The sequence below is a fragment of the Rhinolophus sinicus genome, chromosome 1, assembly GCF_057876585.1.
Source record: "Rhinolophus sinicus isolate RSI-liver-muscle chromosome 1, RSI-T2T, whole genome shotgun sequence".
Classification (NCBI taxonomy): Eukaryota; Metazoa; Chordata; class Mammalia; order Chiroptera; family Rhinolophidae; genus Rhinolophus; species Rhinolophus sinicus.
The window spans coordinates 94,750,584-94,777,779 of record NC_142501.1 but is presented as its reverse complement, the minus strand read 5'-3'; the positions used below and the strand labels follow the sequence as shown (position 1 = coordinate 94,777,779).

Genomic DNA, 27,196 nt, shown 5'->3' with positions numbered 1-27,196 from the left:
TTGCTTTATCTACTATATAAAGATTAGTGTGTGTTTTTTATTGTTTGTGTTTGTTTTTCTGCTAAATCAATTCCGAATTGTCTTTGTAGACTTATTCAATGTGGCCTTCCTCACCCTAATAATGAGGACACTCGTCTGCATGACCTTGATACCATTATCACACTTAGAAAACACGAATTTCCTAATTTTATTTAACAGTTCATGTTTAAATTTGCCCAGTTGTCCCAAAAATTTAGAACAAATTTCAGAACCAGTATCTGTTCAACATTTACATGTTGCATTTGATTATACAGTTGAATTTCTTATGTCTCATCTGTTTTAATCCATAAGTTTACCTAACCTTTTAAAAAAATACTTGGACTTTGAAAGACTTTTTATTATGAAAAATAACAAATACATACACAAGTATACAGCAGTATGGTGTCCACTTGCCCATTAGTCATCTAGCTCTAGCAGTTACAAGCTAATCTTTTTCATCTGTTCTCCAGCCACATTTCCCCATGTTATTTTGACGTCAGTCTCAGTCATCGTAGTCACTAGTTTTTCAGTATTACGTTTAAAAGATAAAATTTAAAATATGTCATTGTCACGCCTAAAAAAAAACAAATTCTTTAATACTATCAATATTATATCACTATTCATATTTCTAATTTCATCTGTCATAAATTTTTAAATTAAACAAACTTTTTTTAAATGATGAAGAAAGAGGTCCTTGTTTGTTCTTTTTAACCATATGATATTTGGTAGTACCAGATATTCTAAATGTGATTCTCAAGTTTTAAGTCTAGCATTTGTTCTCAAAATATTATATAACAGTGGGCAGTTCTATGAACATTTTGATTATATGACCGTTTTATAAAAAATTGGTAACCTTTGGATTAGGTGTGAGTTTAATGACTACTGGGAGAATCTCTTAATTCAGGCCAGTGGGAATAATGGGAAAGAAATGGGTTAAGTCAAGGAGTGGGAACCACATTTGGTGGTGTCCTGTGAGTTGACCGAATGGGGTCACTGCTGCAAGGTTGTAAGAAGTGAAAGAGAGGGGTACTTGGGGGAGAGGGAGCTATCCAGACAGCATTCTTCATGCACAAGTTTCCTTTTCTTGAGACAACCTGAATCCTGCTTTTGCCGGCCAAGACTGTCAGTGCTGTTCTATTGGTGGTCTATTCTCTTGTGATTTTTCACTGAAGTCAGCACCTTGGCAGGAAGGCTGGGCCTTCCCTAATCAGCTGTGTCAAGCCTGGCCCTAAGCGTGACACATGCTGGTGGTGAATAGCCACTCTGCTCTGGTGGCCATGCTTCCATCACCATGACTGGTCGGTCACAAGTGTGCCCACCGTGCACCAGCATCTTATTTCCTCGGAGCTAGCCAGTTATTTACATGGCTCTGTCTGAGAAACTGATTCACAAGAAGAATGAGAAGATCAGGGGAAGCTATTTGAGGAAATAAAAATAGGAGCTGTCACTGAGCTTCTCCTGGGAATGTCAGTGTGTGGTTAGAAATTGATGGCTTTCACATTACCTTTTTCTTTATAATTAAAAAATGTTTTACAATGTATTGTGGTATAATTGGCATATAAAAAAGTGTACATATTTAAAGCTTCAGTTTCATGCGTTTTAACATATACCCACAAAACCATCACTTTCCTTGTTAATTCCTTAAAGACTAGCTGATGAGCAGTGAGAGGGAGGAACATTTTAACTGCTCTTGTCTTTAAAGTTACTTTTGCAAATCCTGACTGAAAGCAGAGCTCTGTTTTAGCCAAGCACTGGTATTAAAATTTGGTGTATTCAAATTTTGGCATAGTGTTCTACTTACAGTTAGCACAGCACTTAATAAATTTCAAAATAATAAGGGCAACTTGGGAGGTCTTTTTTTTTCTCTTTGCAAACAGAAACTAGGAGAACTTGGGAATTAAGTAGTTCGGGCAAAGGAGTTAAGACTACACAGCCAGGTCTGAGTTTGAGTCCCTGCTCTGCTACCAGGGACGGTGAGCCTTTTGGGTGTTAGACTCTTATCAGTGCCTTCATCGTTACGCCCTAAAAGGCGTTCTGGAGCGTCAATGAGTTTCTGTGGCATTAAGGTCTTAATAAATGTAGGTGCACAAAGTATGTGACAGTTCTGAGAAGGACCTCCAGGAATGGCTTGGCCCCTTAGAGGGAAGGGGGATTTCTTTCAAAGGATCATTTAAAACGTATATATCCTGGGAGTCATTTATTCTCTGTCTTTTAAATGAAAAATAACATATGTACACTGCTAAACACAGTTCAATAATGTAATTTAACATTTTTAACTAATTTTTTTATACTCAGCTCATGTTTTAAACGTGGGATACAGTTTATGCATAAACATCCGCAAAGTGTACAGTTGGATGAATTTTTGAGAGTTGTACAGATTCCTGTAATCACCACCTGAAACAAAATACCAAGTATTTGCATCATCCCAGAAGCTTTCCTTCTGCCCTCTCCAGATCATTCTCCACCTTCTGATTTTTCCTTTTGATACTGAGTAGTGTTTATATGGATGTATCATAATTTATCCATTCTCCTGTTGATGAACATTTGAATTATTTCCCATTTTTTGGCTATTATGAATAAGACTGGTGAACATTTTTACAAATTCTGCTGTGGACATATATTTTCATTTTTCTAGGGCAGTGAATTGCTGGGTCCTTGTCGTGCGGGAGACCCTGCTCGCTGCGCCATTTTTCAGGCGGGGCGACCTGCGGGGTCTCTGCTCCCGCTCCCCACACAAGAACACAGGATATGGTGAGGCCAAAAAGGAACACCCACGGAGCCATAGGTAGGGGAGTCATGCCACTATAGTCTCACTGGAGGCTGGGCCCACCGGACGCGTGACCTGCCGTCCGCCTTTCTGCCAACCGACCGACGACTCTCCTCCACTCTCCTCGACTCTGTTCCTCCACTCTCTTCCGCTCTGTTCCACTGCTCTCTTCCACTCTCCTCGGCTCTCCTCCACTCTCCTCGACAATCCTCGGCTCTCCTCCGTAGCCGCAGCAGTTACACTAGCAGCCAATCGGCTAACCGGCCACAGCCAACGGCCAACCAGCCACAGCTGACGGCCGTCCACCACCCGAGCCAGCACCTTTCCACGTGAGGCCGAGAGCCTGTAAACTACTTTCTAGGGCTCTGTCCCCACAGTCCTATATGAAGTATAGTTGTAGCTTTATGAGAAGTTGTACTGTCTGACCTTCCCGTGGACTGCGTGTGAGCGTTCCACCATATCAGCAGTTCTAGTGAATGAGAGATGGCATAGGAAGAGTTTTATTGAGACATAATTTACACATATTAAATGTCATCCTTTAATTGTACACTTTGATGTGTTTAAGACAGATGTATATAGATGTGTACCACCATTACAGTCAAGTGACTTCATTCCCCCTGAAAAGTTCCCTCATGCCTTCTTGCCCCTGGGAACCACTAATTGGTTTTCTATCACTGTAGATTAGATTGGTCTTTCCCAGAGTTTCAGATCAGTGGACTCAGACAGTATGTATTATTATGTCTGGTGTCTTTTGCATATTATAATTTTATTGAGAATTATCCATGTGTGTTAGCAGTTCTATCGTTTTGGTGGCTGAGTAGTATTTCTTTATGTGGATGTACCACAGTTTGTGGTGGACATTTGGTCATTATGAATAAAGCTGCTAAGAACATGATGGTAGTTCAGAGACCCTCTGTTACCCCCCCAGGAGAGTAAACCCCTGTTCTCTGTTGAGCTGCAGGGTGGGTGAGGGGGGTCAGGAAGGCATCTTACAGCTTAACAGATAGGACTCTTCAGCCACTCTTCGAGGTCATAGCCCTCCATCAACTCCTGGAAATCAGTGCTAATAGTTTCTAGGTCTTGGGGAAAGCCCCTTTTTGACCCTCTTCACTGCTGGCTGAGAGTGCAACTTTTTTGAGTCTGCAAAAGCATTTTTCCATATCTGCCTTTTAGGTTACAAAATCTTTAGGTTACGAAATGTCTTCTCTTCCATTGTTGATCTTGTGGGGCTTATAGTTTTTAATTTTTTATGGATGAAGACAAACACATGTATGTGTTCAACCTGCTATCTTAACCCAGAAGTCTTTTTACCTTAGCTCTGGTGTTCAGCGGGTTTCTCCTTCTGTTTTTACTGTAATAACACTGATAAGCATGCTTACAGTTGTTCAGTCTTTGATCAGCTCCATGGTTTTTTTCTTTTAAAATTGAGGTAACACTGGTTTATAACATGAGTTTTAGGTGGACAACATTGTAATTTGATATCTTGTATACACCTCAACATCTAGTTTCGATCCATCACCATACAGTTGACCCCCTTTATCCATTTCACCCTTCCCCTCTGGTAACCACCAGTCTGTTGTCTGCATTTATGAGTTTGTTTTTCTTTAGTTTTATTTGTTTGTTTTTATTCCACATGTGAGTAAAAGCATATGGTATTTGTCTTTCTCGGTTTGATTTATTTCAATAAGCATAATACCCTCAAGGTCCATCCATGTTGTCTCAAATGGTAATGTTTCATCTTTTTCTATGGCTGAGGAATAGTCCATTGTATGTATATATGTGTGTGTGTGTGTGTGTGTGTGTGTGTGTGTGTGTGTGTGTGTGTGTGTGTTCTATATGTGTGTGTGTGTGTGTGCCACATCTTCTTTATCCGTTTAACCATTGATGGACACTTACATAGTTTCCTTGGTCATTGTAAATAATGCTGCTAAGAACATAGGGGTGCATATATCTTTTAGAATTGGTGTTTTTGTAGTCTTTGGATAAATACCAGAAGTGTAATAGCTGGATTATATGGTAATTTTATTCTTAAGTTTTTGAAGAACATCCATACTGTTTTCAATAGTGGCTGTACCAATTTATAATCTCACCAGCAGTGTACAAGGGTTTCCTTTTTGCCACATTCTCGCCAACATTTGTTATTTCTTGTCTTGTTGATGACAGCCATTCTAACAGGTGTGGGGTGAGTCTCATTGTGGTTTTGATTTGCATTTCGCTTATAATTGGTAATGTTGATGTTACACATACCTGTTGGCCATCTGTATGTCTTGTTTGGGGGGAAAATGTATTCAGATACTCAGCCCATTTTTTAATTGCTTTTTTTTCTTGGTGAGTTGTATGAGTTCTTTATATATATTGGATATTAACTCCATGTCGGATGTATGATTGGCAAGTATCTTTTTCCATTTGGTAGATTGCCTTCTTGTTGTGTTGACAGTGTCCTTTGCTGTGCACAATGTTTTTAGTTTGATGTAGTCCTATTTGTTTAGTTTTCCTTGTGCAGGTCTTTTACCTTTTAGGTGAAATTTATTCTTAGGTAGTTTATTCTTTTATTGGCAGCTGTAAATGGGATTGTTTTCTTAATTTCTATTTCTGATAGTTTGTAGTTAGTGTATAGAAACACCACAATTTTTGGATATTGATTTTGTTGTACCCTGCAACTTTACTGTATCTGTTTATTATTTCTAATAGTTTTTTGTTTTTTGTTTTTTGTTTTTTTGGGGGTAGACTCTTTAGGTTTTTCTATGTATAAAATCATGTCATCTGCAAATAGTGACAGTTTTACTTCTTCCTTTCCAATTTAGGTGCTTTTTATTTCTTGTTCTTGCCTAATTGCTCTGGCTAGGATTTCCAGTAAAAGTTACAAATCATTGTCTTGTTCCTGATCTTAGAGGAAAAGCTTTCAGTTTTTCATTGTTGAGAATGATGCTAGGTGTGGATTTGTCACATATAGCCTTTATTATGTTGAAGTACCTTCCTTCTATACCCATATTTGGGAATTTTTAAAAACCATAAATGAACGCTGAATCTTTTGAAATGCTTTTTCTGCATCTATTGAAATGATGATTTCTAGCCTTCATTTTGTTAATGTGGTATATATCACATTGATTTGTGAAAACAAACCATCCTTGCATCCCTGGAATAAATCTCACTTGACCAGGGTATGTGATTCTTTTATTGTATTGTTTTATTCAGTTTGCTAATATTTTGTTGTGGGTTTTTGCATCTGTGTTTATCAGAGTAATTTTCTTTTTTGGTGATTTTGTTTTTGGTATTGGTAATCATTGGCCTGATAAAATGAGCTTGAGAGCCTTCCCTCCTCTTGAATTTTTTGGAATGGTTTGAGAAGAATAGGTATTAATGTTCTTTGAATGTTTGGTAGAATTCACCAGTGAGGCCATCTGGTTCTGGGCTCTTGATTTTTGATTACTGTCTCTAATTACTGGTGATTAGTCTATTCAGATTCTTCATTTCTTCATGATCCAGTTTTGGAAGGTGGTTTGAGTCTAAGAATTTATCCATTTCTTCTAGGTTATCCAATTTGTTGGTGTATAGCTGTTTATAGTAGTCTCTTAAGATTATTTTTATGGTATCCATTGTAACTTATTTGTTTCTGATTTTACTTATTTGAGCCTTCTTTTCTCCTTGTCTAGCTAAGGCTTTGTCAGTTTTGTTTATCTTAGTTTCATTGATCTTTTCAGTCTTTATTTCATTTACTTCTACTTGATTTTTATTATTTCCTATCTTTTACTGAATTTGAGCTTTACTTGTTCTTTTTGTAGTTCCTTTATGTGTAAGATTAGGTTGTTTATTTGGAGTTTTTCTCATTTCTTGAGATAGGCCTATATTGCTGTAAATTTCCCTCTTAATACTGGTTTTGCTGTATCTTACAGACTTTATTGTGTTGTAGTTTTGTTTTCAATTGTCTCCATATTTTGATATCTCCTTTGATTTCTTCATTGGCTCAATAGTTTTTCAGTAGCATGTTGTTTAGTATGCATGTATTTGTGATTTTTTTCAGCTTTCTACTTGTCGTTGATTTCTAGTTTCATACAGTTGTCAGAAAAGATGGTTGATACGATTTCAGTCTTCCTAAATTTGTTGAGACTTGGTTTTTTTATTTGTTTTTTTGTTTTTGTCCTATGGTCTGTTTTTGAAAATGTTCCACGTGCACTTTAGAAGAATGTGTATTCTGTTGTTTCTGGTGGAATGTTCTATATATATATCTATCAAGTCAGTCTGGCTTAATGTGTCATTTAAGATTGATGACTCTTTGTCTAGATGTCTGTCCTTTGATGTGAATGGGATGCTAAAGTTATTGTGTTGCTGTCTATTCTCCCTTCAATTCTGTTACTTTGTATATTTTGGTGCTCCTATGTTGAGTGAATGAGTGAGAGAGAGTGTGTGTGTGTGTGTGTGTGTGTGTGTGTACACATAACTGTTGCATCTTGTTGGATTGTCTCTTTTATCGTTATATATTGTCCATCTTTGTCTCTTCCTATCTTTTTGGACTTCAGTTCTATTTTGTCTGATATAAGTATTGTTACACCTGATTTCTTTTGTAACATTGATAACTATGAGGTATGATCAACAAATGTGATGAATTTTAAATAAATAAAGTTATAGTAAAAGACACATTGCTATTAATCCCCCTCAAAATACTCCTCCCTCGCTTTAAACACACTTACCCCATCATTCTTGCCACTTTCTGAAGCAGTTCTGGAAAGTCCTCTTTCGAAATTGTCTTTAGTTGTGCTGTTGTGGCTGTCCTGAATCATTTTGACTTTGGGGAAGGGCAAGAAGTCGCACAGTGCCAGATCCGGTGAATAAGGTGGGTGAGGACACACTGGAAGCGATGTGTGACACAGAGCATTGTCATTATGTAGGATGATTTACGACACATTTTAAAATACACCTCCTCTCAACTGTAGCTCACACCCAACTAACTGCACTGAATGAGTTGAAACTTGTCGCACACTGTTACTAAGGTTTTACGCTTTTCTTCCCGTATTGAAGATCCCTGCCTTTCCATTGAAGATCCCTACCTTTCCATTGCATGGTACTCGGCAGCAGCATTCACTGTATTTGTTGATCACAATTGGAAGGCTCCGTGTCACACATCACTTCTGGTGCGGCAATTTCTGTCAAATAAAAACATTACGGTGTGTCTTCACCCACCTTATTCACCAGATCTGGCACCTTGCAACTTTTGGCTCTTCCCCAAAAGTGACTCTTTCCTTCATAATGACTGTGAAAGGTAAATGTTTTAAATTGATTCAGGACATCGAGGCAGCCACAACAGCGCAACTAAAGACACTCATGAAAGAAGACTTCCAGAACTTGCTTCAGAAAGTGGCAAGAATGATGGGATAAGCGTGTTTGAAGCGAGGGATGCATTTTGAGGGGGATTAATAATGGCAATGTGTCTTTTACTGTAATAATTTCTTCCCTTTCAGCATTTCTTGCAAGACAGATCTAATGGTGTTGAATTCCCTCATTTTTTTGTTTGTCTGGGAAAGCCTTTATTTCTCCTTCATATTTGAAGTGTAACTTTGCTGGATAGAATATTCCTGGCTAACAGTTTTTATCTTTCTGTATTTTGAACATGTCATTTGATTCTCCTGGCCTATAGGGTTTGTGGGGAGAAATCAGCTGATAGTGTGATGGGGAACCTTAATAGGTTACCAGCTTTTATCCCCTGGCTGCCTTTAAATTTTTTTATTTTTTTTTTATCATTGACTTTTGACAGTTTTAAGATGTCTTGAAGAAGATCTTTTTGTGTTGAGATAATTAGGTTTTCTTTTAGTTTCATGAACTAGTATATCCAGTTCCTACCCAGGTTTGGAAAGTTCTCATCTATTATTTCTCTAAATAAGCTCTCTGCTCCCTTTTTCCTCTCTTCTCCTTTTAGAATACCCATTATCCTTATGTTGATTTTTCTAATAGAGTTGGATAGTTCTTGTTGAGTTTCCTCATTTTTAAAAAAAAATCTTAGTTCTCTCTGCTCATCTGCCTGAATCATTTCGAGATTTCTGTCTTTGAGCTCACCAATTCTCTCATATATCTGCTTCCCTATTTCCAGTGCATCATCATCTCATTTATTGAGTTCTTCAGTTCCAGAATTTCTGTTTGGTTCTTGGTTAAAGTACTCCTACTCCTTCCTGAGCTCATTGAACTTCCTTTCTCAGTTTTCTTTTAGCTCGTTGAGTTTCTTCATGATGGCTGTTTTGAGTTGTCTGTCAATTAGATCATAATCTCCTGTGACTTTAAGCGTGGTTTTTGGAGAACTGCCATTTTCTTTTTGTGCTACCATGTTTTTTCCATAGGGATTGATGGAGGTTTTGTGTTACCACGTTTTTTCACGTTTTTTTATAGGGTTTGATGAGCTGTTACTCTTCCTGTGCATTTGAAATAGCAAATACCTTTCTTATTTTGATACAGCTTTGCTGTTTACTTTGATTCTAAGAGTTCAACATGTTGGTAAGTAGAGGCCTTTCTTTGTTTTCTAGTAGGTTGTGCTATAGCACATGTTTTTTGTTTCTCTTACCTGGGCTGCCTCCAGCTATGTTTGAGAACTGGCACTTTTCCCCCTTCACCAGAGGTGTCACTGGTACCTTTGTCATTGTTGTTTGTGACTTCGGAATCACTGGTGTCTTGCTGCTGCTGGTGTCTCTGGGGTCACCCTCCAGGATCACCAGGATGGTGGGTACCTCCAGCACACCCAGGGTCACCTAGGTCTTGGGTACTGCTGCTGTGGTGGGACGGGGGTGGTGGACAGTGGAGGGGGCTGGGGTTGTGGGCACATCGCGACTGGGTGGCTGAAGTCAGGTACGTTGCCTCCAAGGGGTGGCCAGAGTCGTGGGTGCTGCTGGGGCTGGAGGGACCGGGGTCACGGGCCCCACCTCTGTTGTTCGCCCAGTTCCACCTCTGTGTTCCAGTTCACCCATCTTCACCTGTACTGATCTGTGGTTCTCTCCAGTGTCCTGGTGTGTTGGACAAGGAACCTTTATTAAGTCACGGATGTTTTACTTGTAGGTTGAAGGAGAGAGAAAGGGAGTCTCATCCTGTCATGATGCAGATGTCACTGCCAGGCTTATTTCTTTAAACCAAATTTCTAGAAGTGGAATTGTGGGGTTAAGAGACATACATACTTTCAATGCCAAAGTGTGTTCCAGGAAGGCCATTCCAATTTAAATTCCAACAGCATGGGTATTTTTTTCCTGTTACTGTGTGAGTGTACTCTGAGTAGAACTTTTCCTATGCTTTTTTCCCCCCCTCGTTCACAAATGACCCCCACCCTACACACACATCCTTGCCTATCAAGTCTAAGAAATGAAGTCAGATCTTAGTGAAGGCTGGGTGGGGCCACAGTGGTGTCAGATCTGGACTGCATTCAGGGCTGGAAAAGTGCTTCGCTCTTCATTGCACATTTGGTTCCTCCCCTGTGTCTGGCTAAGTGCAGGTTTGTACTAAGACCATTGGGCTTCTTGGTTTCAGGTTACACTCCTGGCACACCATACAAAGTGTCCTGTTCCCCTACCAGTGGGGCAGTGCCTCCGTACTCCTCCTCTCCCAACCCCTACCAGACTGCTGTGTACCCCGTGCGAAGTGCCTACCCCCAGCAGAGCCCTTACGCACAGGTAGGCCTGGGACACACTGGGGGCTCTTACTGGTGCTCTTGGGTGTATGTGGGAAGGGTTGGCTCCAGCTGGGATCTGACCTGGCTATGGGACCCTGTTGCAGTTGTCTCTCTTCTTCCCCACAGCAAGGCACGTACTATACACAGCCCCTGTACGCAGCACCCCCTCACGTCATCCACCACACCACGGTGGTGCAGCCCAATGGCATGCCAGCAACGGTGTATCCTGCTCCCATCCCTCCACCAAGAGGCAATGGGGTCACCATGGGCATGGTGGCTGGGACCACTATGGCCATGTCAGCAGGTGAGTTGATGCTGGGGTACCTGTTCTGTGATGGCCTGAGAGCTGGGGAGGGAGAGCTGACTTAATACTCTGACCGTTGGCCTTGATTTTTCATGTCTAGAGTTACGGGGAAGGACATGTGATTCTTTTAGGAAGGAATAGCATATTATCTTTTTCTTCCCCTTCTTTCCCTCCCCTTCTTTTAGTTGAGAGGAGGCGAGAGGGTGGGGTTTAGAGTAACAAACTGTAAACCAAGTACCCTCCCTGTGGAGCATGACTGGATAACAATTTCTGAATTTGGTGGGGCCACTTTGTTGGTGAGCTGAGCTGTTTGGCAGTAGACACAAGGTGTGACCATATCCCCCCAGTGAGCATGTAAAGCTTGAGCAGAGTGGGGAACCGTGGTCTCCCCTTGGTCCTTCCCTGTGGTGTATGGGCTTCTTTGCGGAACAAGTTTTCTGAATGGGGATGTTTGCAGGAATCTAGGAAAGCTGGTCTCTGTGAATAGCAATCACAGCTGCTTGTAGAAATCCTTTTGGCATTATCGACTTTATTTCCCAAGGCTTCCCTTAGGTCAGAAAAGGAACCCACTGAGAAGAGAGCCCTGGCTAGGATGGACACATCTCCACAGAGTCCTGGCGTCTCTCGGGACTCAGTGTCATGTCAGGGATTAGGTTCCCTCCTAGGGGCATGCAAGTTGTCTGTGGCAGGCGACCAGTTACACACAATGTACTTGGTTGCCCATGGCTGGGACTTTTTAAGAAAAATATTGTTTTTTCTTTGTTTTTCTAGACTTTACTGTAATGTAAGGAAGTCGTTCTAGAGAGAAAGGTTTTTCCGCATGCCCTGTGTGTTTCTTTCTGCTCAGTCTCTATTTGGTTTTCCCATACTTACCTTTGAAGGCAAAGGAGATTGTGGCACAGACAGAAACTACATGGTTGGGGCATGTGGAAGGAGGGGACGACAAGCCCTGGGGTGTGTGTGGGCAGGGAGACAGGAGCATGAAGGGATACAAGATGTGTGTGTTCTATTTGAGGTCGTGCTTGTCTATAAATGGACTCAAATAGTCCCTGACTTCTTTAATTATAGGGGAAAATATGTTTATCTTAATGTACTCCGAAGCTTAGGTAGTTTGGACTCTCCCTCCATTTATTTATTATCGTATGAACCACTTTTAAATGTGCAGTTCAATAGTGTTAAGTTTATTCACACTGCTGTAAAACAGATCTTCAGAACTTTTTCATCTTGCAAAACTGAAGCACTGTGCCTATTACACAGCAACTTCCCTTTGCCCCCTACCCCCCAGCCCCTGGCAACCACCACCTACTTTCTGTTTCTATCATTTGGACTCCTCTAGGGAACTCATATAAGTGGAATCCTACAGTATTTGTCTTTTTGTAACTGGCGTTTTTTCACCTATCATAATGCCATCAATGTTCGTACATGTTGTATAGCATATGACAAATTTCCTTCCTTTTAAAGGATGAATAATAATTTTTAAAAATTATTTTTTATCGCATAATCTGTTTATCTAATTTATCATCTCTTCTGCAAAAACAATTGAGTATGCTTATATGAAGGGGAGGCACAAGGTTTGTACAAATATATTTTCAATATGAGCTTCCTGTGTCTATACCGCTTTGAGTTGTTCTGTTCTCAGCGTTCTGACAGCACTCTGGTGAGACCCACCCTTCTCTCTGTGTACCTCCCTCCTCGTCAGGCAGCATGGAGCTGTGCAGCCACTGAAACATGCTGCTCTTTCTTCTAGGTACCTTGCTGACTGCCCACTCCCCAACGCCTGTCGCCCCCCACGCAGTCACTGTGCCCGCTTACCGGGCTCCAGGAACGCCCACCTACAGCTACGTGCCCCCTCAGTGGTGATCACATGCAAATGTAAGTGATTGGCGAAGCCTGGGTCGGCTCTTGACTAAAGTGCATTTTTTTCAGTGGAGAATGGCAAGTCTACCACAGTTTAAGCACGAATGAGAAAAGTGCTGCCTGACCGTTGATCCAAGGGCAATTTGGTGTTTAAATTTTTGTTCATATTGGGACTGTACAAAGTAGAAGAAAGAAGGAAACCACTGAGTACTTACTGTGTGCACTGTACACTTTGTTTATTCCTTGCACCCACCTCCTGCAGGAAATAGCACTGCAGTCAAAACTGGGCATCTCCCTGATGGTCTGCGGGAATCAGGAACAGTGGCCTTTCCTTCTCTTGCCCTTTCTGGTTCTTGTGGATTTCCTCCTCCTCGAGTGGAATGCCTCCCTTTCGGAGCAGCAGTGCCAGAGGAGCTCTGTGTGAACTGTGTCTGTCTTTTCCCACCAGGCTGAGGATGGAGCTGTGCAGTCACATCCTGGATATTCCACTGCTGGTGCTGCGGGCCTCGTGCCTCCAACCAGGACTTTCTTCTTAATGCCCTCGACACTTAGCTAAACACGACTGGGGCCCAGCCCAGCAGGTCCCTGCACCATCAGTCTCCAACTAACTCTGTGGGTTGGTCTTAAAGCAAATTCTGTTTTGGGGCTGCCTGGTAATTTTTTAGCTAACTGTAATGATAAGGAGGGAGTATTAATGTATTCTGAAATTATATCTAGTTGAATGCATGTTAAAAAAAAAACACAAAAACAAAGCTTGCTCAAACTACTACCTGCGGTGACTGATACAAAACCACCATATGCAAAGCCCAAAGGAAGTATTTACAGCTTGTCCACTAACACAGTGTTGTGATGTGTGCAGTCTTAAAATTGTACGTGTTAAAGTGAATTTCTTCATAGAGCGTCCGAATCTCTTAGGTGATTCTTCAGCCTTTTGTGGTTGATGTGCGTTGCCAGTTGCAGACACAGAATCTGAGTTCTTAGCCATCGGTTCCTTTCGCACTGATTGTACTGGGAGAGTTACAGGGGCCGGGAGAGTGTATGGAGGGCCACAGATGCTGTGGGCGCTGCCAGGTCAGTGGGCACCCCACCTTTCCATGTAGGCTTTGGGTCATTGCGATGTGGACATTCGTAAAGATGATCATGGAAGATTAGAGTTGTGTGGCCAGCACATTTAGCAGCAAGAGGCGGTTTGTCTGTTAGCAAAGCAGTTTCCTCTGGATTGCTGTCTTAAGTTTTCATTACAAATCTCTTACTGATTGAGATGCTATTTTCTTTGTCTTTATTGGGAAAGCCCTTTGTAGAGGTAAATTTCCTTGGGATGGATAATACATGAAAGAGAAACAGCCACACTTGGAGGAGGTTTCCCGAGAAATGAGTGAGTCAGCTGAAAACATACGTAGGCATTGCTGTTCTCCCCTCGCCCCCACAAAGAAGGGCAAACATTTCAGCTCTGTTCTGAAGAAAGTTGTATATTTATGAACTATTAAAAGGGAACACAACTGTATTTGACGTTGACTGTTGTAGAGAGGTAGGGCCACGGCTGTGTGGGGCCTGTCCACCAGAGGACTCACCCTCTAAGACCATCTGGGGACAGGTATGGGAGGTGCGCAGCAGGGCTGGTGCCTGTTGCCTCTGACCTCTTGTGCCATCCCTTCATGCAGCTGAGGGCACTCAGCACAAAGCAGGTACGGACAGCAAAGCGCCGGGCAGCATCCGAGTGCATTCACCTGCCAGGAGGATTTGTTTTCTAAAGGATTTTGTGTTTAAAATATGAATATTGTACAGGATTTTTTTCCCCCTAAATGTGCCCAACTTGTATTGATCGGAGTGAGTGTTCTCAGAGAGTCGGGTAGGAGGAGGGGCTGTGTCCCCTCTCAGCAGCGTGTCAGTCAGGGTGGGGTATGTGTGCCTGTCCCACCCCATCATTTCAAGTGCTGTGTGCTTTGACTGGGGAGTGGACCCTGCTCTTCTTACATCCCTGAAAGCTAGATCAGGGCTCAAGCTTTGGTTTGGCATCCAACCGTGGTTGGTGAGTGGGACACCTGACCCCTGAGCCTTTGGTAACCCTATTTTTTATAGTAAGTACTCTATAATTTTTTTCACATTTTATTTTATAAGAAGTTTAGGAATATTTTTGCATGGATCATTGTAAAGAAAATACTCTTTATCCCTAATATCTGTTAACATAGTGTGTTTACTGATAAGTACTTTAAATTGCCTCATGAGCACTTAAGCTCTGTGTGTGTGTGTGTGTGTGTGCGCGCGCACACACACACACATACGCAGCAGCCATCTACCCCAGGCACACAGTTTTGTCCACTTCTTAAACTCTGTGTTGGTGATTCCATCTAGATAGTGGATGGTTTGTAATATCAAGATTCTAAGGGCTCCAGGACCTGAACTGAGCAAGAAACAGAGAAGTCAGTTTCCCCAGTTTAGTGTAGTAGATAGGAGATAATAGGATTTTAGTGTATGCTTTATAAAAGCTTCAAACAACAAAATGGGAAAACACACATACGCACACACGACTACCTGTAAGGGGTAGTCATTTGAGTCATTTGAAATCAGGAGGAAGAAGCTGTAAGAAGGTATATAGGCTGTTTCTTAAGGCTTGCTTAAGACTTGGCACACACAGCGTGAGTGTTTTCACGAGCACTGAATTAACTGGTGGTTTCAAAAGAAAAAGAAGAGTGCGTTGCATTTCCCCCATTTATATCAGCTTCATGAACACCCCTTCCCCCCCACCCCCATAATTTTTAGAAAGTCTCTTCCTTCTGGTTGAGTTGGGAGACTTTATCAGATACTTTCTTGTTATGGAATACATCTTTTCAATTTTGAAACTGTCGGCGCATCAGCTATCAGATAATGACAGTGAAAGGTAGATTTTGTCTGGCATGTAAGAATTTGGACAAAGGAATAGTAAAACTGTTGTAGGTTGTCATTTTAGCATATTTTAAATTCCTTCTAGTAAAATTAAGGAATAGAAGTTCTGTTACAAAGTTGCGTAATTTGATACCCCAAGCACAACTGGAACATTTAAAGAAATTTTGCTTTTTTTGTATATAGCTTTCCTAATTTGAGACTCAGCTGAATTACAGTTCTTTTAGAAGTTGAGACAGGCAAGCAAAGGACCTAATTCCTTTAAACATGGACATCATCATGGATGTTTAATTTCTTTTGTTTTTCGGCCTCTCCCCTCAGGTTTATTAGGAGGTCCGTTTTTCTGCTTCTGGAAATCTTGTGCGAGCAATGGTCCCCTCAGCTTGCTGCCTCTGAGAAGGGAGGCCACCACCAGGGCCGGGGTCACTTGTGGTAACAGCATGGAGGCACTTCCAGAACCTCTTCTATGTCTCTTGTGTGAATCTTTTCAGAACGTTCTTCTTGGTGTGGTGATTGGGCCTACCAGTTGCTATTCTGTGAGTCTGTTTCTTGAGTGCAATGCAGATACAGTATTTACAGGAGATTAAGGATGGCCCTGGGCTGGGCGCCTGCTCATGCAGCACCTGCCCTTCCCAAACTGGGCAGAAGTGCCTGGCTCTATCTGGTGGCATCATCCCCTCCATAATGAGGGGAAATACGTTCTTGAGGTACTTTGGAGAGGGTCGTATGTGGCAGTGTTGTCCCCACATGGGTTTCTGTGACGGTGCCTGCCAGTGGCAATGCGAGGATGGCATGTACCAGTACCAGCCACATCATTATTGGGGCCTGCTTTAAGACGGAAGTGCAGACTTCTCGTGTCCTTCAGAAACATGTGGGAATGGTATTACACTGACCAGCTAGGCCACCTTTTCTCCATCTGGCAGCTGACGGCTGGACATCCCAGTCATTGCCAACCCTGGGCATTGCCCAGACAGGACAGGACACTTGTCTGACACCCTCCAGCAGAAGCAAGGGCAGGTTGTGAGGGTGCATGGCTTGAGGTGGGAGGCAACTTCTGGTTCTCTGGTGCTTTCTAAGTGTGTGTGTGGGTGTCTGTAAAGAGGATTGTGGTTGGCTTAGGAGAAGGTCAGACTGCTTCGCTCTCTTTGGCATGTCTCGTGTATGTGTTTCCCGTGTGTGTGTGTGTTTCCCTGAGCTGTTTATTACTCATCCTTAGCTTTCTGAAGGTGCAGCAGGCTTGAGTAGACTGCAGATAACATGCTGCAAAGGAGGGTCTAATCTTTTGGGATAGAAAGGTGCAAAATTGATCTTACATGTTTCAGAGGATTTGTCTCTTTCTCCACCCTATTCATTTAAAGAACAGAAAACCTGTGGGGTCACCTTATATGAGTACCCACAATTAAAGTCAACTCACTTGGGACAGGGACAGAGGAGAGGCGGGCATCTCTGTCTAGCGAACCGGGATGAGCTGCAGGAGATGGTGTGCTCCAGGATTGTGTTCCAGGTTGGAGAGAACCGGTGGCTCATCTCACTCTCCTGTGCCCTGTTGGAGTCTCCCAGGGTCCCTGTGCAGACAAGGGAATGATCGGGCTGGATCTGAGGCCAGCAGTCCTGTGCGCCCTGCAGGGTTGCTCTGCCAATCACTTGAAGGAGAGGCCCCAAGGAGCCACATGGGTTGTGACTTAGTAGGGAGTGGTTCCATTGAAAAAAAAATTTTTATGATTTTTGAATACTGTTTTTTTAGACCGTTCTCTTGGTACAGTTTTAAACTTAAGTCGGTATTGTCTTCCAGTGTTAAATGCATCCCTCTCCTCTGCATTGAACTTAGATGTCAATCAATACAAAGGAATGGAACATCCATCCTGAGCCAGGCCCATTATATATAAATTCATACTATTTTACTTTTTTATGCAATCTGATGAGTAGATGAGCTCAGATTTAAAATTCTTAAAAGCACGTTTATTGTAACAAGAGTTATGTATTAATACTGCAGTTTTCAATAAAGATTGACTTGTGTTGCATATTGTGGTTGTCATTTTTCCCCGTAGGTTTTGTTTGGTCCCAAGGTGGATTGCCTGGCTGGGAAGTGGTTTAATTTCCCTCAAGTTGGGAACTCCAGGGATTTCAGGCAGACGTCCTTGTGGTGCTCAGCTGCTTCTCACCTCAAGCCAGGCACTCTTGACCTTGGCAGTGTGTAAGGAAGCAGCAGGTTGTGGGGACTGTTTTCCATGTGGGAAGGGGATGGGAGCCACCCTCATTCCATTTCTCCTGGTCCTGTGGCCCAGGTACTCCCAGAAGGACACATTCTTCCCCCTTTCACTAAGGAAGATGCTGAGACCCAGAAAGATTACATATTGCCTGTCCCCCAAACTCATTTGCTAACTTTAGTTCAGCAGACGGAGCAGTCAGGGAAGGTGTGGGCTTCCGGGCCCTAGGAGGAGGGAGGGCCTGAGCCAGCTGTAGCCCACACCTGGACAGATCCCAGGCCCCATGCTTTCTCTTAGAGGCATTTAGCCTGGCCACCTCAGCCTGTCCATCAAAGCCCTGAGGCATGGTCTCAAGTAGGTGAGCCCTCACCACACCTCTGGGCACTACTGGGCTCTGTCCTCTTGGGTAAGTGAAGGCCTGGTGCAGACATGGAAGGGTAGGCATACAGAGAAGAAAATGCAGACACCAACAGAAAATGGGCTGGCAACCAGGTTTTCATATTTCTTTATGAAATTAAATGTAGTTTCTGGCATAGAGAAGGTAATAGTGCACAAGTGACTACGTGCTGCTGAATTCCTGCTCTGCTCCACACCCGGAAGCCAGGCCCAGGCCCCACTCACAGGTGCCCCCTCCTGGAAGGTGTGGGCTTCCCTCCAGCCCACATGCCCACTGGCCTTCTGGGTCAGTCCTGGGTGCTGGGCCAGAACTTAGTCCTTATGGCTTCTCACGTCCATTTAGGGTAAGGCAATCTTCTTGTATCACTAACAATTATTTTTCTCCATTGTTAGGAAAACAAAATCAGAACAAAAAACCGGTACCAGGTTCTGGAGTCAACACAGCTACATATAGCCTGGTTACAACCCTGATGGAAGTATGCAGCTGATTATGTTCTTTCTTTCCACTATAAACACATCACTAGTGAAGGTGTCCAGCAGCCAGGAGTGTCTAGAGAGGGACTAGAAGGTAAAACGGGGGCCTCAGGGGCCAGATACTGTACACAGAATTCCTGGTTCCCACCCTCTAGGTATGCCAGCTGCTACTATCAGTTGGCCTGCAAGGAGAATTGGAGCGTAGAGGGGCACATAGCCCAACTTTCCAAATGGTGCAAAGCAGTTGGCCTCCTGCCCAGAGGAGGAGGAGGTGGAGGGATGATGTCCACAGAAGACGGTCTCAAGTGGCCGGTCTGCTCACACACGTGCACCTGGCTGGAGTTTCTGAGCTGTGGCTCCCAGGAGGCCCCACAAAGGTCCAGAGAGGGTTGTGGAAGGTCCCTGTGCTGTGGGGCTCCCACCTGTTCATTTGGTGTCTTCAGTGTACCAGTAGTGGGGAAGAGCTACGCGCAGGGCTGCAGAACCTGGCACATACTGCTGCCAGCGAGCCCCTCCCTTGCTCAGCCCTGCTCACTTCCAGTTTGCAGGATAGGCAGAGAAGGGCCAGTTGCTGTGGGTGCGTCTTGCGGAGGGCAGCTGGAGGCGCACTGGCAGGGCAGGTCCAGATGTGCTGTTGGGGGGTGTGGGTTCATTTACGGAAGGGTGCCAGCCGGCTAATGCTGTGCCAGAAGGTGGATGGCTTCTGCTTGGGCTCTGCCAGCACCAAGACCTGTTGCTGGGGCAGGCTGGCAGGTAGTGCTGGGTGCTTCTGGCGTGTCAGGTAGTAGGGCCGGCCAAGGGCTGGTTAAGAGAAAAGAGCAGGAGTTATGGAGGTGCCTAGGGAGCTGGTGGCACAGGGCACAGTGGCGTCCTTTGCTGTGGGGTGTGGCATGGGGCCTTTCCCATGGCCCTGTCTCAGACCCCACGGTAGGGAGCTTGCTTCCTGTGGGGCTGCCCACACCCAGGGGCCTGGGAAGATGTGGGCCCTGACATTTCTCCAAGGCAAGGCTTGGCCATGTCTCTAGGAATGGGGTTTGAGCTCTTTGCTAGGTGATTCTGAGATGCCCGCCAGAAAGCAGGCCTGCCGGGGGAAGTAAGATACACTAATGGTGCTGCTCTGAGGGGTCTGAGGGGATCGAAAGAGAATCTCAACTGTGGACTGACACAAGTTTCATCACTGGTGACTCCTTATCACCAACCTTTGGGAACAAACTCCTCCTGCAAAAGGCAGTGGGTAACTAAGGACCCAGGTGTTAGCCTACTTGGCTTTGTGGGTCAGAGAAGGGTTCGATGGTGGCTCGGGCCGGGCTGCCATGGATGGACGTGGGACCACCACCCCTTACCTTTGGGCTTCCAAGCTGCCTGCTGCCTGCTGGCATTCATCATGGCCTGCTTCCTCTGCAGCTCAGTAATGAAGAAGCCTGGAGGGAAGGGCACAAACGGGACCCTGGCTTCCCTGGGATGACTTGGATGCCTTTCTTCCTCGTCCCTGGCCCATGGGCTTCTCGTCCTGTGCTTCCTAGCGCTGGCACTGGCCCCTGTCCCCTGAACCTCCCACGGAGCTTGGGGCCCATCCTGCTGTAGGGACTGTCCAGCTCAGCCCCTAATCAGAGGCGGTGCTCTGGCCCATCTCGGAGGCCCTCCCCACATGCTCCCTTGCCCTTCCCTATATCTCTCATCTGATCCCCAACATGTCCAGTGGCTAGTGTCCCCTCTCCCCACTGTGGTGGAGGCTTTTTCCCAGGCCAGGAGCCAGCCTGGTCACTGCTCAGTATGAGGCCCAGGGATAAATGGACAGTAGGGGATGCAGTGGAGAGGTGCCCTGCTCATGTGGGGACAGGACAGGCTTCTGGAGGCCAGTCCCACCTCCTGCTCCAGTGTTCACCCAGGGCTTGTGCTGGAAAGGGGCTCTCCTAAGTCTCTGCAGCTGAACAGAGGGCCCACCGCTCTGGAATGTGCATGCACGTATGCGTGTGAGGTGGAAGCAATCCCCAACAGGCCAGCAGACCCATGCCCAGAGCCTGAACCCAAGTGGTGGTCTGGAGCCTTGCCAAACCTGAGGCACTGGGCAGTCCCAGTCCGGTTTTCCTGACCCCCTTGTATTCAGGGACGAGCAGGCCTTGTGGGCCCTCACAGCGGAGCGGAGCTGGGGGTGGGTCGCGCACCTGTCTCCTGGTCCAGCCGCACGTGCTCCTTCTCCCTGGCGAAGGCCTTGAGCCAGCGCTGCTTCTGCACTGGCTTCCGGGCACACAGCAGGTGGCTCTCCCCCGTGGTGCCACACTGCAGCAGGAAGGCATTCCTGATGCTCACATGGAGGTCTCTGTCCTTCTTGTCCTCTAGGTCCAGTACCTCCAGGCCGTCCATGTCCACTCGGCCCTTGTAGTACAGCACATCCCGGCGGAGAAGGTCCTGCCACAGACACCGGGAGCTGCCGGCTAGCCTGCTTGGCAGGGCCCTCCCTGGCCTCTGCTCCGCCCTCCTGACGCACCCAAGGCCCTGCCTCACCCTCTGCTGCACCCCCCTCCCCAGCAGATGATGAGCTCACGAGGGCTGAGCGAGCCTGGTGTGGACCCCAACTGCCAGACCTAGGATGAGGAGCCTTGCTCCTCCAGCTAAATCATGGGCTGGCCTGGGGGTCTTTAAGGCACCTGCATGAAACAGTTGGTGGGCCTGGGCTAAGCGCACAGCAGAGAAGAGCACCAAGTACACCAGGGCCAGGCCCAGAGCTAGTGGTCAGGAGGGCTTCTGGACAGGGCCACTGGGCCATTTTGGGAAGAGGAGGAGACGCTCGCAGCACAGAGGAAGCAAGGAGGCTGCTGGAGCAGAGGACCCCAGGCGTGGGGAGCGGAAAATGAGGTTTGGAGGAAGAGGAGAGGTGGCTGGAGAAGCAGGTAGGCTAGGTCAGGAAGGAGGGTGTGCTCAGCAGCACAACCTGGTCTGGCCCCCTGGTCCCTGGCCTACCTAGGCTCACTGCAGAAAGCCACCTTCATCCTGGCCCTCAGGGCCTGACCAGGAAGGGCCTGCTATACTCGGGGCTCCTAGGAGAGGAACCGCCTGTGTGTGGCACGTTTGCTCTGGGCAGCTGCTCCCAGCTCTCAGCTTCACTCTCTCCATTCCTGCTCTAAACAGTTCATCCAGCAGGGAAGAGTGACTCTGGTACCTTCTTACAGTAGATGAGCTGGTGGTCAAAGAGAAAAAACATCCTCTGCTGGCTCTTGGCTTGTGGCTGTGTAACACGAGTCAGCTCCCCCGAGTAGATGAGTTCTGAGCTCCTGACCAGGAGATCTTCCCCCTGGGGGACCCCAAGGATAGCCATGAGCTGAGTGCCCCACCTGGGGCTGAGACGAAGCCCCTCGGGCTCTGCGCCTTGCCTGCATTGTTGGGCGTGGGTGCTTGCGACTGGTTACGGTCCCACTGGGCCAGGGTTTGCGGCAAGCAGCAGGCCACAGAGGGAGGGGCTTCTCATGAAGGCCAAGGAAGTGGAGGGGGCAGTGAGGTGGGGAGTAGAAAGGTGGTTTGACCTGTGAGTTGGCTGGTTCTGCAAAATGGGGCTCCATGGCAGCCAGTGGCGTGAGCAAGCGAAATGTGGCTAATCCCTATTGAGATGTCATGTAAGTAAAATACACACCGATTCTAAAACCTTACTATGAAATAAAGAATGCGAAGTAGTTCACTAATGATATTTATGTTAATTACGTGTTGAAATGATATTTTGGATATGTTAAATATATGTTTCATTTTTTCTTTTTTAACATAAAATTCCCCATTTGGCTCACATGATAATTCAATTGGATGGTGCTGTCCAAGACAATAATTAGACCTGGCTGGCGGTCACCTCTGAGGCTGGTCTTATAGGGGGTTCCTTTAAAAGACCACCTTGTTCCCAGCGAAATGTGTTTAGTACCTGAAGTCCCATCCTCAGACTTCACACTTTCAGGCTAAGACCTGCCCCCTTGGTGTTCCTCCTGGAAAATGCAAACCACAGCCAGGAGTTGTTGGCAGCCTTTCAGTTTGAGACAAATTAGGGTGCAGGGGTCCTTAGCCAGGGCTGGGCCTCAGAACCAATCTCCAGGAAGACAAAACCCAAAACCCACAGGGAGTCTAATTCCATATTTTCAGGAATATGTATTTTTATAACATTTTCTACAGGGATGTCCCTGGAGCACACGAATATCACCATTAGTTCAGGCCTCCACGCTGCCTGATAATGCAAGACTGCTGGGTACAAGGGGACTGTGCAAGCAAGGAAAACGGAACCAAGAGACTGATCAGTAGTGATCTTTTTGGGGATGTGGCCTGTCTCTTATGAGCAGAGGAACAGCTCCTGCTGGGCTGGCTGGCTGCACTGGGAACAGCATGGGACTTCCCTCTGTGGCTGTGTAACAGGGTCAGCGCCCCCCCCCCCCCCCCCCACACACACACACACTCTTCACTCGGAAAGAGGCCACCAGGCCTGCTCTGGGAGGCAGCACCAAGGGACTGGGCTCCATGCTCAGGTGGGTCACCCATGCAGGGAACCCGCTTTTCTAACACCAACTCACGTTTCCCCAGCTCCCTCCTAGGATTTTCAGGGGCAAGTATAATTTTAAAGCAAGTCGTCAAGCTGGGGTGTTGGGCTCTCTCACCTCCCAGTCCTCGATGGAGCTCTGCCACTGAGCGATTTTGTCAATGTTCTCAAGTCTCCGTTTCCGTTCGTTGATGAGCCGGGCCACATTCTTCATGGCATGTAAGGCAGCTTCCACATCCTTGAAATCCCTGGGGCAGAACAGAGATGCACAAGGGCTGGGAGCCTCCTGGAGCCCCTGCCCCCAACCCTGCCCCCAGCTGCTTTGCTCTGGGGCTGTGCCCTGGGCCTTTCAATGCACACCACCATCTTCTCCATAAAGGTGGCACAGAGCAGAACGTATAGCCCTCAGCCCACTGGTAGCTCTCGAGAGCAGGGATGGTTTTACTCTGTTGCCGCACTGCCTGCACTACACTAGGAGCACTGAACAAACAGGCAGACTCCAGGCATGAGGAGGCTCAGGCCGCGGCACCCCGGCCCTGCCATGCCTCCTACCTATGTTGGGGGTGCGTGTACTTGAGCAGCTCAGCCAGCTGCAGAGGGTACTTGCAGATCTTCTGCACGGGAGTCAGCAGGAAGCCGTCTAGGGAGATGTCAATCATCTTCTGGAGCAGCCGGCATGCTTCGAAGAAGTACAGGTACTTGCTGAGCTTGCTGAGCCTGGAGAGCTCCATGCAGGCATTGGGGTAGTTGTTGCAATACTCCGAGTAGATCTGGAAGTTGGCTTGCTGGGGGGCACAGTTGGATGTTAGGATGGCTGTCTCCTCCCCCAGGCAACCCTACCTGTGTGCAGAGGGAGGGAGTGGAAGCCTCTGCATTTCCTTCCGCAGCTGGGCTCAGCCGTCCACCTACTGCTCTGGCACAAGCTATGGGAATCACACCCAGGGACGTAAAAGACCTCTGAAAACTGGCAATATGCGAACCCGTCACCACCAGCTTCTTCAGCAGGGCCCTCGGCGAGTATTTTTAACTGTGTATCAGTCAAAACATATTTTTTGGATGAAATCAGTAATTCTAATAAAGAAGGGCTATCAAGGCCAAAAATGGGAGAGTGAGGGAAGAGAAGAGAGAAGAGAGAGAGAATGATGCCAGGGGCCATGGCTGTGCTTCCGGATTTTCATCCTCTGCCCAGTGTCCTGCTTCTGCACAAAGTTCTGGCCTTTTTTTTTTAGCTTTGTCTACCAGGTCTGCTATTTAGTGACCTTAGGTGAGCAAGGAGGGTAGCAGCTGCTGGCTGGTGGTGGCTTGCTGTGATGGTCGCACTAGGCGATGTCCATAAAGTGCCTGTTCCCGTTGTTCACTCAGTCACAGCTCTGCCTGCTGAATAACGACTCCAACCCCACATTCACTCAGTGCTGAGACCCACCATCCACTCCTGTGTGTGGACAGACCAAGGCCTCCCTTCCCAGTTCTCCTGCCACTGAAGAGAGGTAGCAGAGCGCTCCCAGCCCTCACTGGCAGCAGCCGGGAAGGAGCACACATTGTCTCTGATGGGCAGGCTTGGCATCCTGCTTAACCCCACAACTGTCACAGGGAAAGGATGCCTTCCCTGTCCGGCCAGGCCAGGCAGAGTCCCTCTAACCCAAACCAGGCCCGTGAACCTTGGCTAAATGTCAGCCTGCATCTGGGGTGGAAGTACACTGTCAATTACACATAAATTTCAGCTTGTTCACTGTGTGAAGAACCCCAGAATCAGCTATGAACAAACAGCCCCTAGGGAGTTCGACCGGCAGCCCAGCCTACCTCCGCCCTCTATTCTGGCCCAAGGAGATCCTTCTGGGGCTGAGCCCAGGCACCCTGTTCCAAGGAGCCTTCTATGACTTGCTTTGTCCGCCACAGAAGCAGACACCCTTCCAAAACAGTGTTGAATGGTGAGAGGTAGGACCTAGAAGTGTCTAGCAAAAGAGAAGCAGGGTGCCTAGCCAGAGCGACTTCCGAGCCATCTTGTGGGCTGGGGCCTGGGGGCAGTGGTGGGTTGTGGGGGCAAAGGAACACCCAGCGGGCGGAGGTGGGCGGGCAGGGCCAGGAGCAGGTTCCCGGTGGGCAGGCTCACGTGCTCCAGGAAGCAGGCGCCCAGCTCGCTCAGGTGGGGTCGCTCCCTGTTGAACTTCTGCTCCAGCGCCGTCACGAAGGCCTTCTGGCACCGGTAGATGTCCTCGATGTTCCCGAAGATGGTGCGCAGCTGCTCCTCGCTGAACATGTCGGCGCGCCTGTGACACTGCCTGATGTAGCCCTGGGGACAGGGGCGGGGCAGTCAGATCCCCTCTGGACCCCGCCCCAACCCCCACCGCGCGGCCGGCCTCACCTCGCAGACGTCGCGCAGGTGCTTGATGTAGTCCCTTTCGGTGCTGAGGATCTCGTTGATGACATTGGTGCGCATCCGGTCCCTGCTGCTCTGTGCCTCGGCCCCGCCGTCCTCCGCCCCGCCATCCCCGGCCTCGTTGTTGGAGGGCTCGTCCTGGTTCACCCGCAGCTGCAGGCGATGTGGCGGGTCAGCACCCCGCATCCTTGTGGCAGCGCCGTGGAACTGGGGCTCAGAGAGCCCAAAAGGCGTACAGGGTCCTGGGCAGGCCCTGAAGCTGCCCTCCCCCCGAACAATGCTCATCTGGACAGGGGGACAACAGGTTCGATGACCCCTGCCGCTGTCAGTTTCATTTGCGCCCACAACCCTGTCCTCTGAGGACTCCGGGCACCTCCTCCTCTGCTTACACTCTGCTAGTGCTGGGTGCAGTGCTGGGAACAGAGCGGATACTTACTCTAGTTTCTTAACCCGCGCCCACTCCACTGGGCTCTCTAGGGGCCCTGAGGAAAGTGGGTGGTGGCTTTGCCAGCTTTCTGACCCATAACTAGGAAAGGCTTGGGGTGCAGAGCAGGCAGATTATCTAGGGGGTCTGCTCAGGAGAAGCAACAAACTAAACTCCAGGGCCTGCCCCCCTCCCGAGCCCCCCCTCCCCCATTCCCCTCTGCCTTGCCCTCTGCCTGGCCTTGTGGTATGAACCTGAACTCTTCCTTGGAGACCAAAGGCCTCCTTAGGTAGGAGCTGGGTCCCCTCCCTGTGATCTCTTGGGATAAAGACTTAACTTGTCCTAGGCTCAGTTTCCTCAGGTGTAAGTGAGGTCCCCAGCTCCCAGGGCTGCTGTGAAAGTTGTAACTGAGAGGATGCAGGTGAACGCCCTGCAAGGCACTTAATAAACGCCTGGTAAAGCAAGTTGTTAGTGGTGTTTGGACATGCAGGTTCCCTGGAGATCCACACACCTTCATTTCTGACCCATTCCTCTCTGACTACTGAGGGCCCCCTGGAGGGAGCGGTGGGAGCAGGGGTGGGAGTTGGTGGCTCTGCAGGAGGAGGAAAGCTGCCACAGCTCCCTGGGCGGGCCTTCCTGACATCCACCCACCCAACTAACAGCCTGCAAGGGGGAGGTCCACGCCTGGCACCTCGGGCCCCAGAGCAGTCTCAGGCTCCTGTTTCTGAGCAGAGCCAGTTGGCTCTTCAGGGGCCTGGGAGAACCTCAGGCCGGTGTCATACCCGCACGAAGCTGGCTGGAAACCAGCCCTCGCCATCAGCGACACGGCCCCACCACCATTCTCTGTTGGTGGCATCCATTACTTCGATGACATCCCCAGCTTTGAAGCCCAATTCCTGGTCATCCATGGTGACATGGTCCCAGAGTGCTTCAGCACACACCACACTGCCATCGCTGATGAGCTGTGGAAAGAGCCATGGACAGGCAGGTCAATGCAGTAAGGCTGCCATGGCCCTCCTCGGGGGGCAGGCTCTCGGCCTCTGCCCCCCACCCCTCAGCAGCCCTGGGAAGAGGGGATCCTAACATGTTACAGAGGAGCAGACGGAGTCTTCCTCTGAGGCAACTGCTTTTTGGAGACAGGGCTATGCCCTGGTCATGTCTAGACTGGCAGGGCTTATGAAGCCTGAAGTGAACTTAACCATTAGGATCTTGGTGAGCCACGGAATTTGAGGGTCAAGCATCTTGCTCACTCCCATCCCCATCGGGCCAGTGATTAAACTATCTATTGCCTCTCAGCTCCACCCATCGTCTCTGCTCTGCTCTGCGACACTGGGACTAAGGCACTG

The 27,196-nt window shown here is 47.3% G+C and overlaps 2 protein-coding genes across 8 annotated transcripts in view; one reads left to right on the top strand and one right to left on the bottom strand.

Moving 5' to 3' along the window:
- FAM168B (family with sequence similarity 168 member B) overlaps window positions 1–21,021 on the top strand; it is a 41,816-nt gene extending 20,795 nt beyond the window's left edge. Inside the window, exons 4-8 of one of the 6 annotated variants that reach the window (XM_074325082.2) lie at window positions 9,227–9,265; window positions 10,283–10,425; window positions 10,551–10,728; window positions 12,476–12,600; window positions 20,883–20,998. In XM_074325082.2, the coding sequence (XP_074181183.1) occupies window positions 9,227–9,265; window positions 10,283–10,425; window positions 10,551–10,728; window positions 12,476–12,588 (473 nt within the window). In that variant the 3' untranslated portion in view covers window positions 12,589–12,600; window positions 20,883–20,998. Of the gene's footprint in view, window positions 1–9,226; window positions 9,266–10,282; window positions 10,426–10,550; window positions 10,729–12,475; window positions 12,601–12,847; window positions 17,487–20,882 lie in introns of those variants that run through there. The other 5 variants (XM_074325083.2, XM_074325081.1, XM_019719016.3 and 2 more) reach the window with 5 other exon arrangements.
- LOC109438858 (rho guanine nucleotide exchange factor 4) overlaps window positions 18,162–27,196 on the bottom strand; it is a 105,362-nt gene continuing 96,327 nt past the window's right edge. For both annotated transcript variants that reach the window (XM_019719011.3, XM_074325080.2), the window contains 9 exons: window positions 26,633–26,812; window positions 25,412–25,579; window positions 25,160–25,339; window positions 23,602–23,834; window positions 23,168–23,297; window positions 21,703–21,834; window positions 20,708–20,951; window positions 19,886–19,963; window positions 18,162–19,343 (listed from right to left, as the gene is read on the bottom strand). In XM_019719011.3, coding sequence (XP_019574570.3) covers window positions 19,192–19,343; window positions 19,886–19,963; window positions 20,708–20,951; window positions 21,703–21,834; window positions 23,168–23,297; window positions 23,602–23,834; window positions 25,160–25,339; window positions 25,412–25,579; window positions 26,633–26,812 — 1,497 coding nt within the window. In that variant the 3' untranslated portion in view covers window positions 18,162–19,191. The remainder of the gene's footprint in view (window positions 19,344–19,885; window positions 19,964–20,707; window positions 20,952–21,702; window positions 21,835–23,167; window positions 23,298–23,601; window positions 23,835–25,159; window positions 25,340–25,411; window positions 25,580–26,632; window positions 26,813–27,196) is intronic.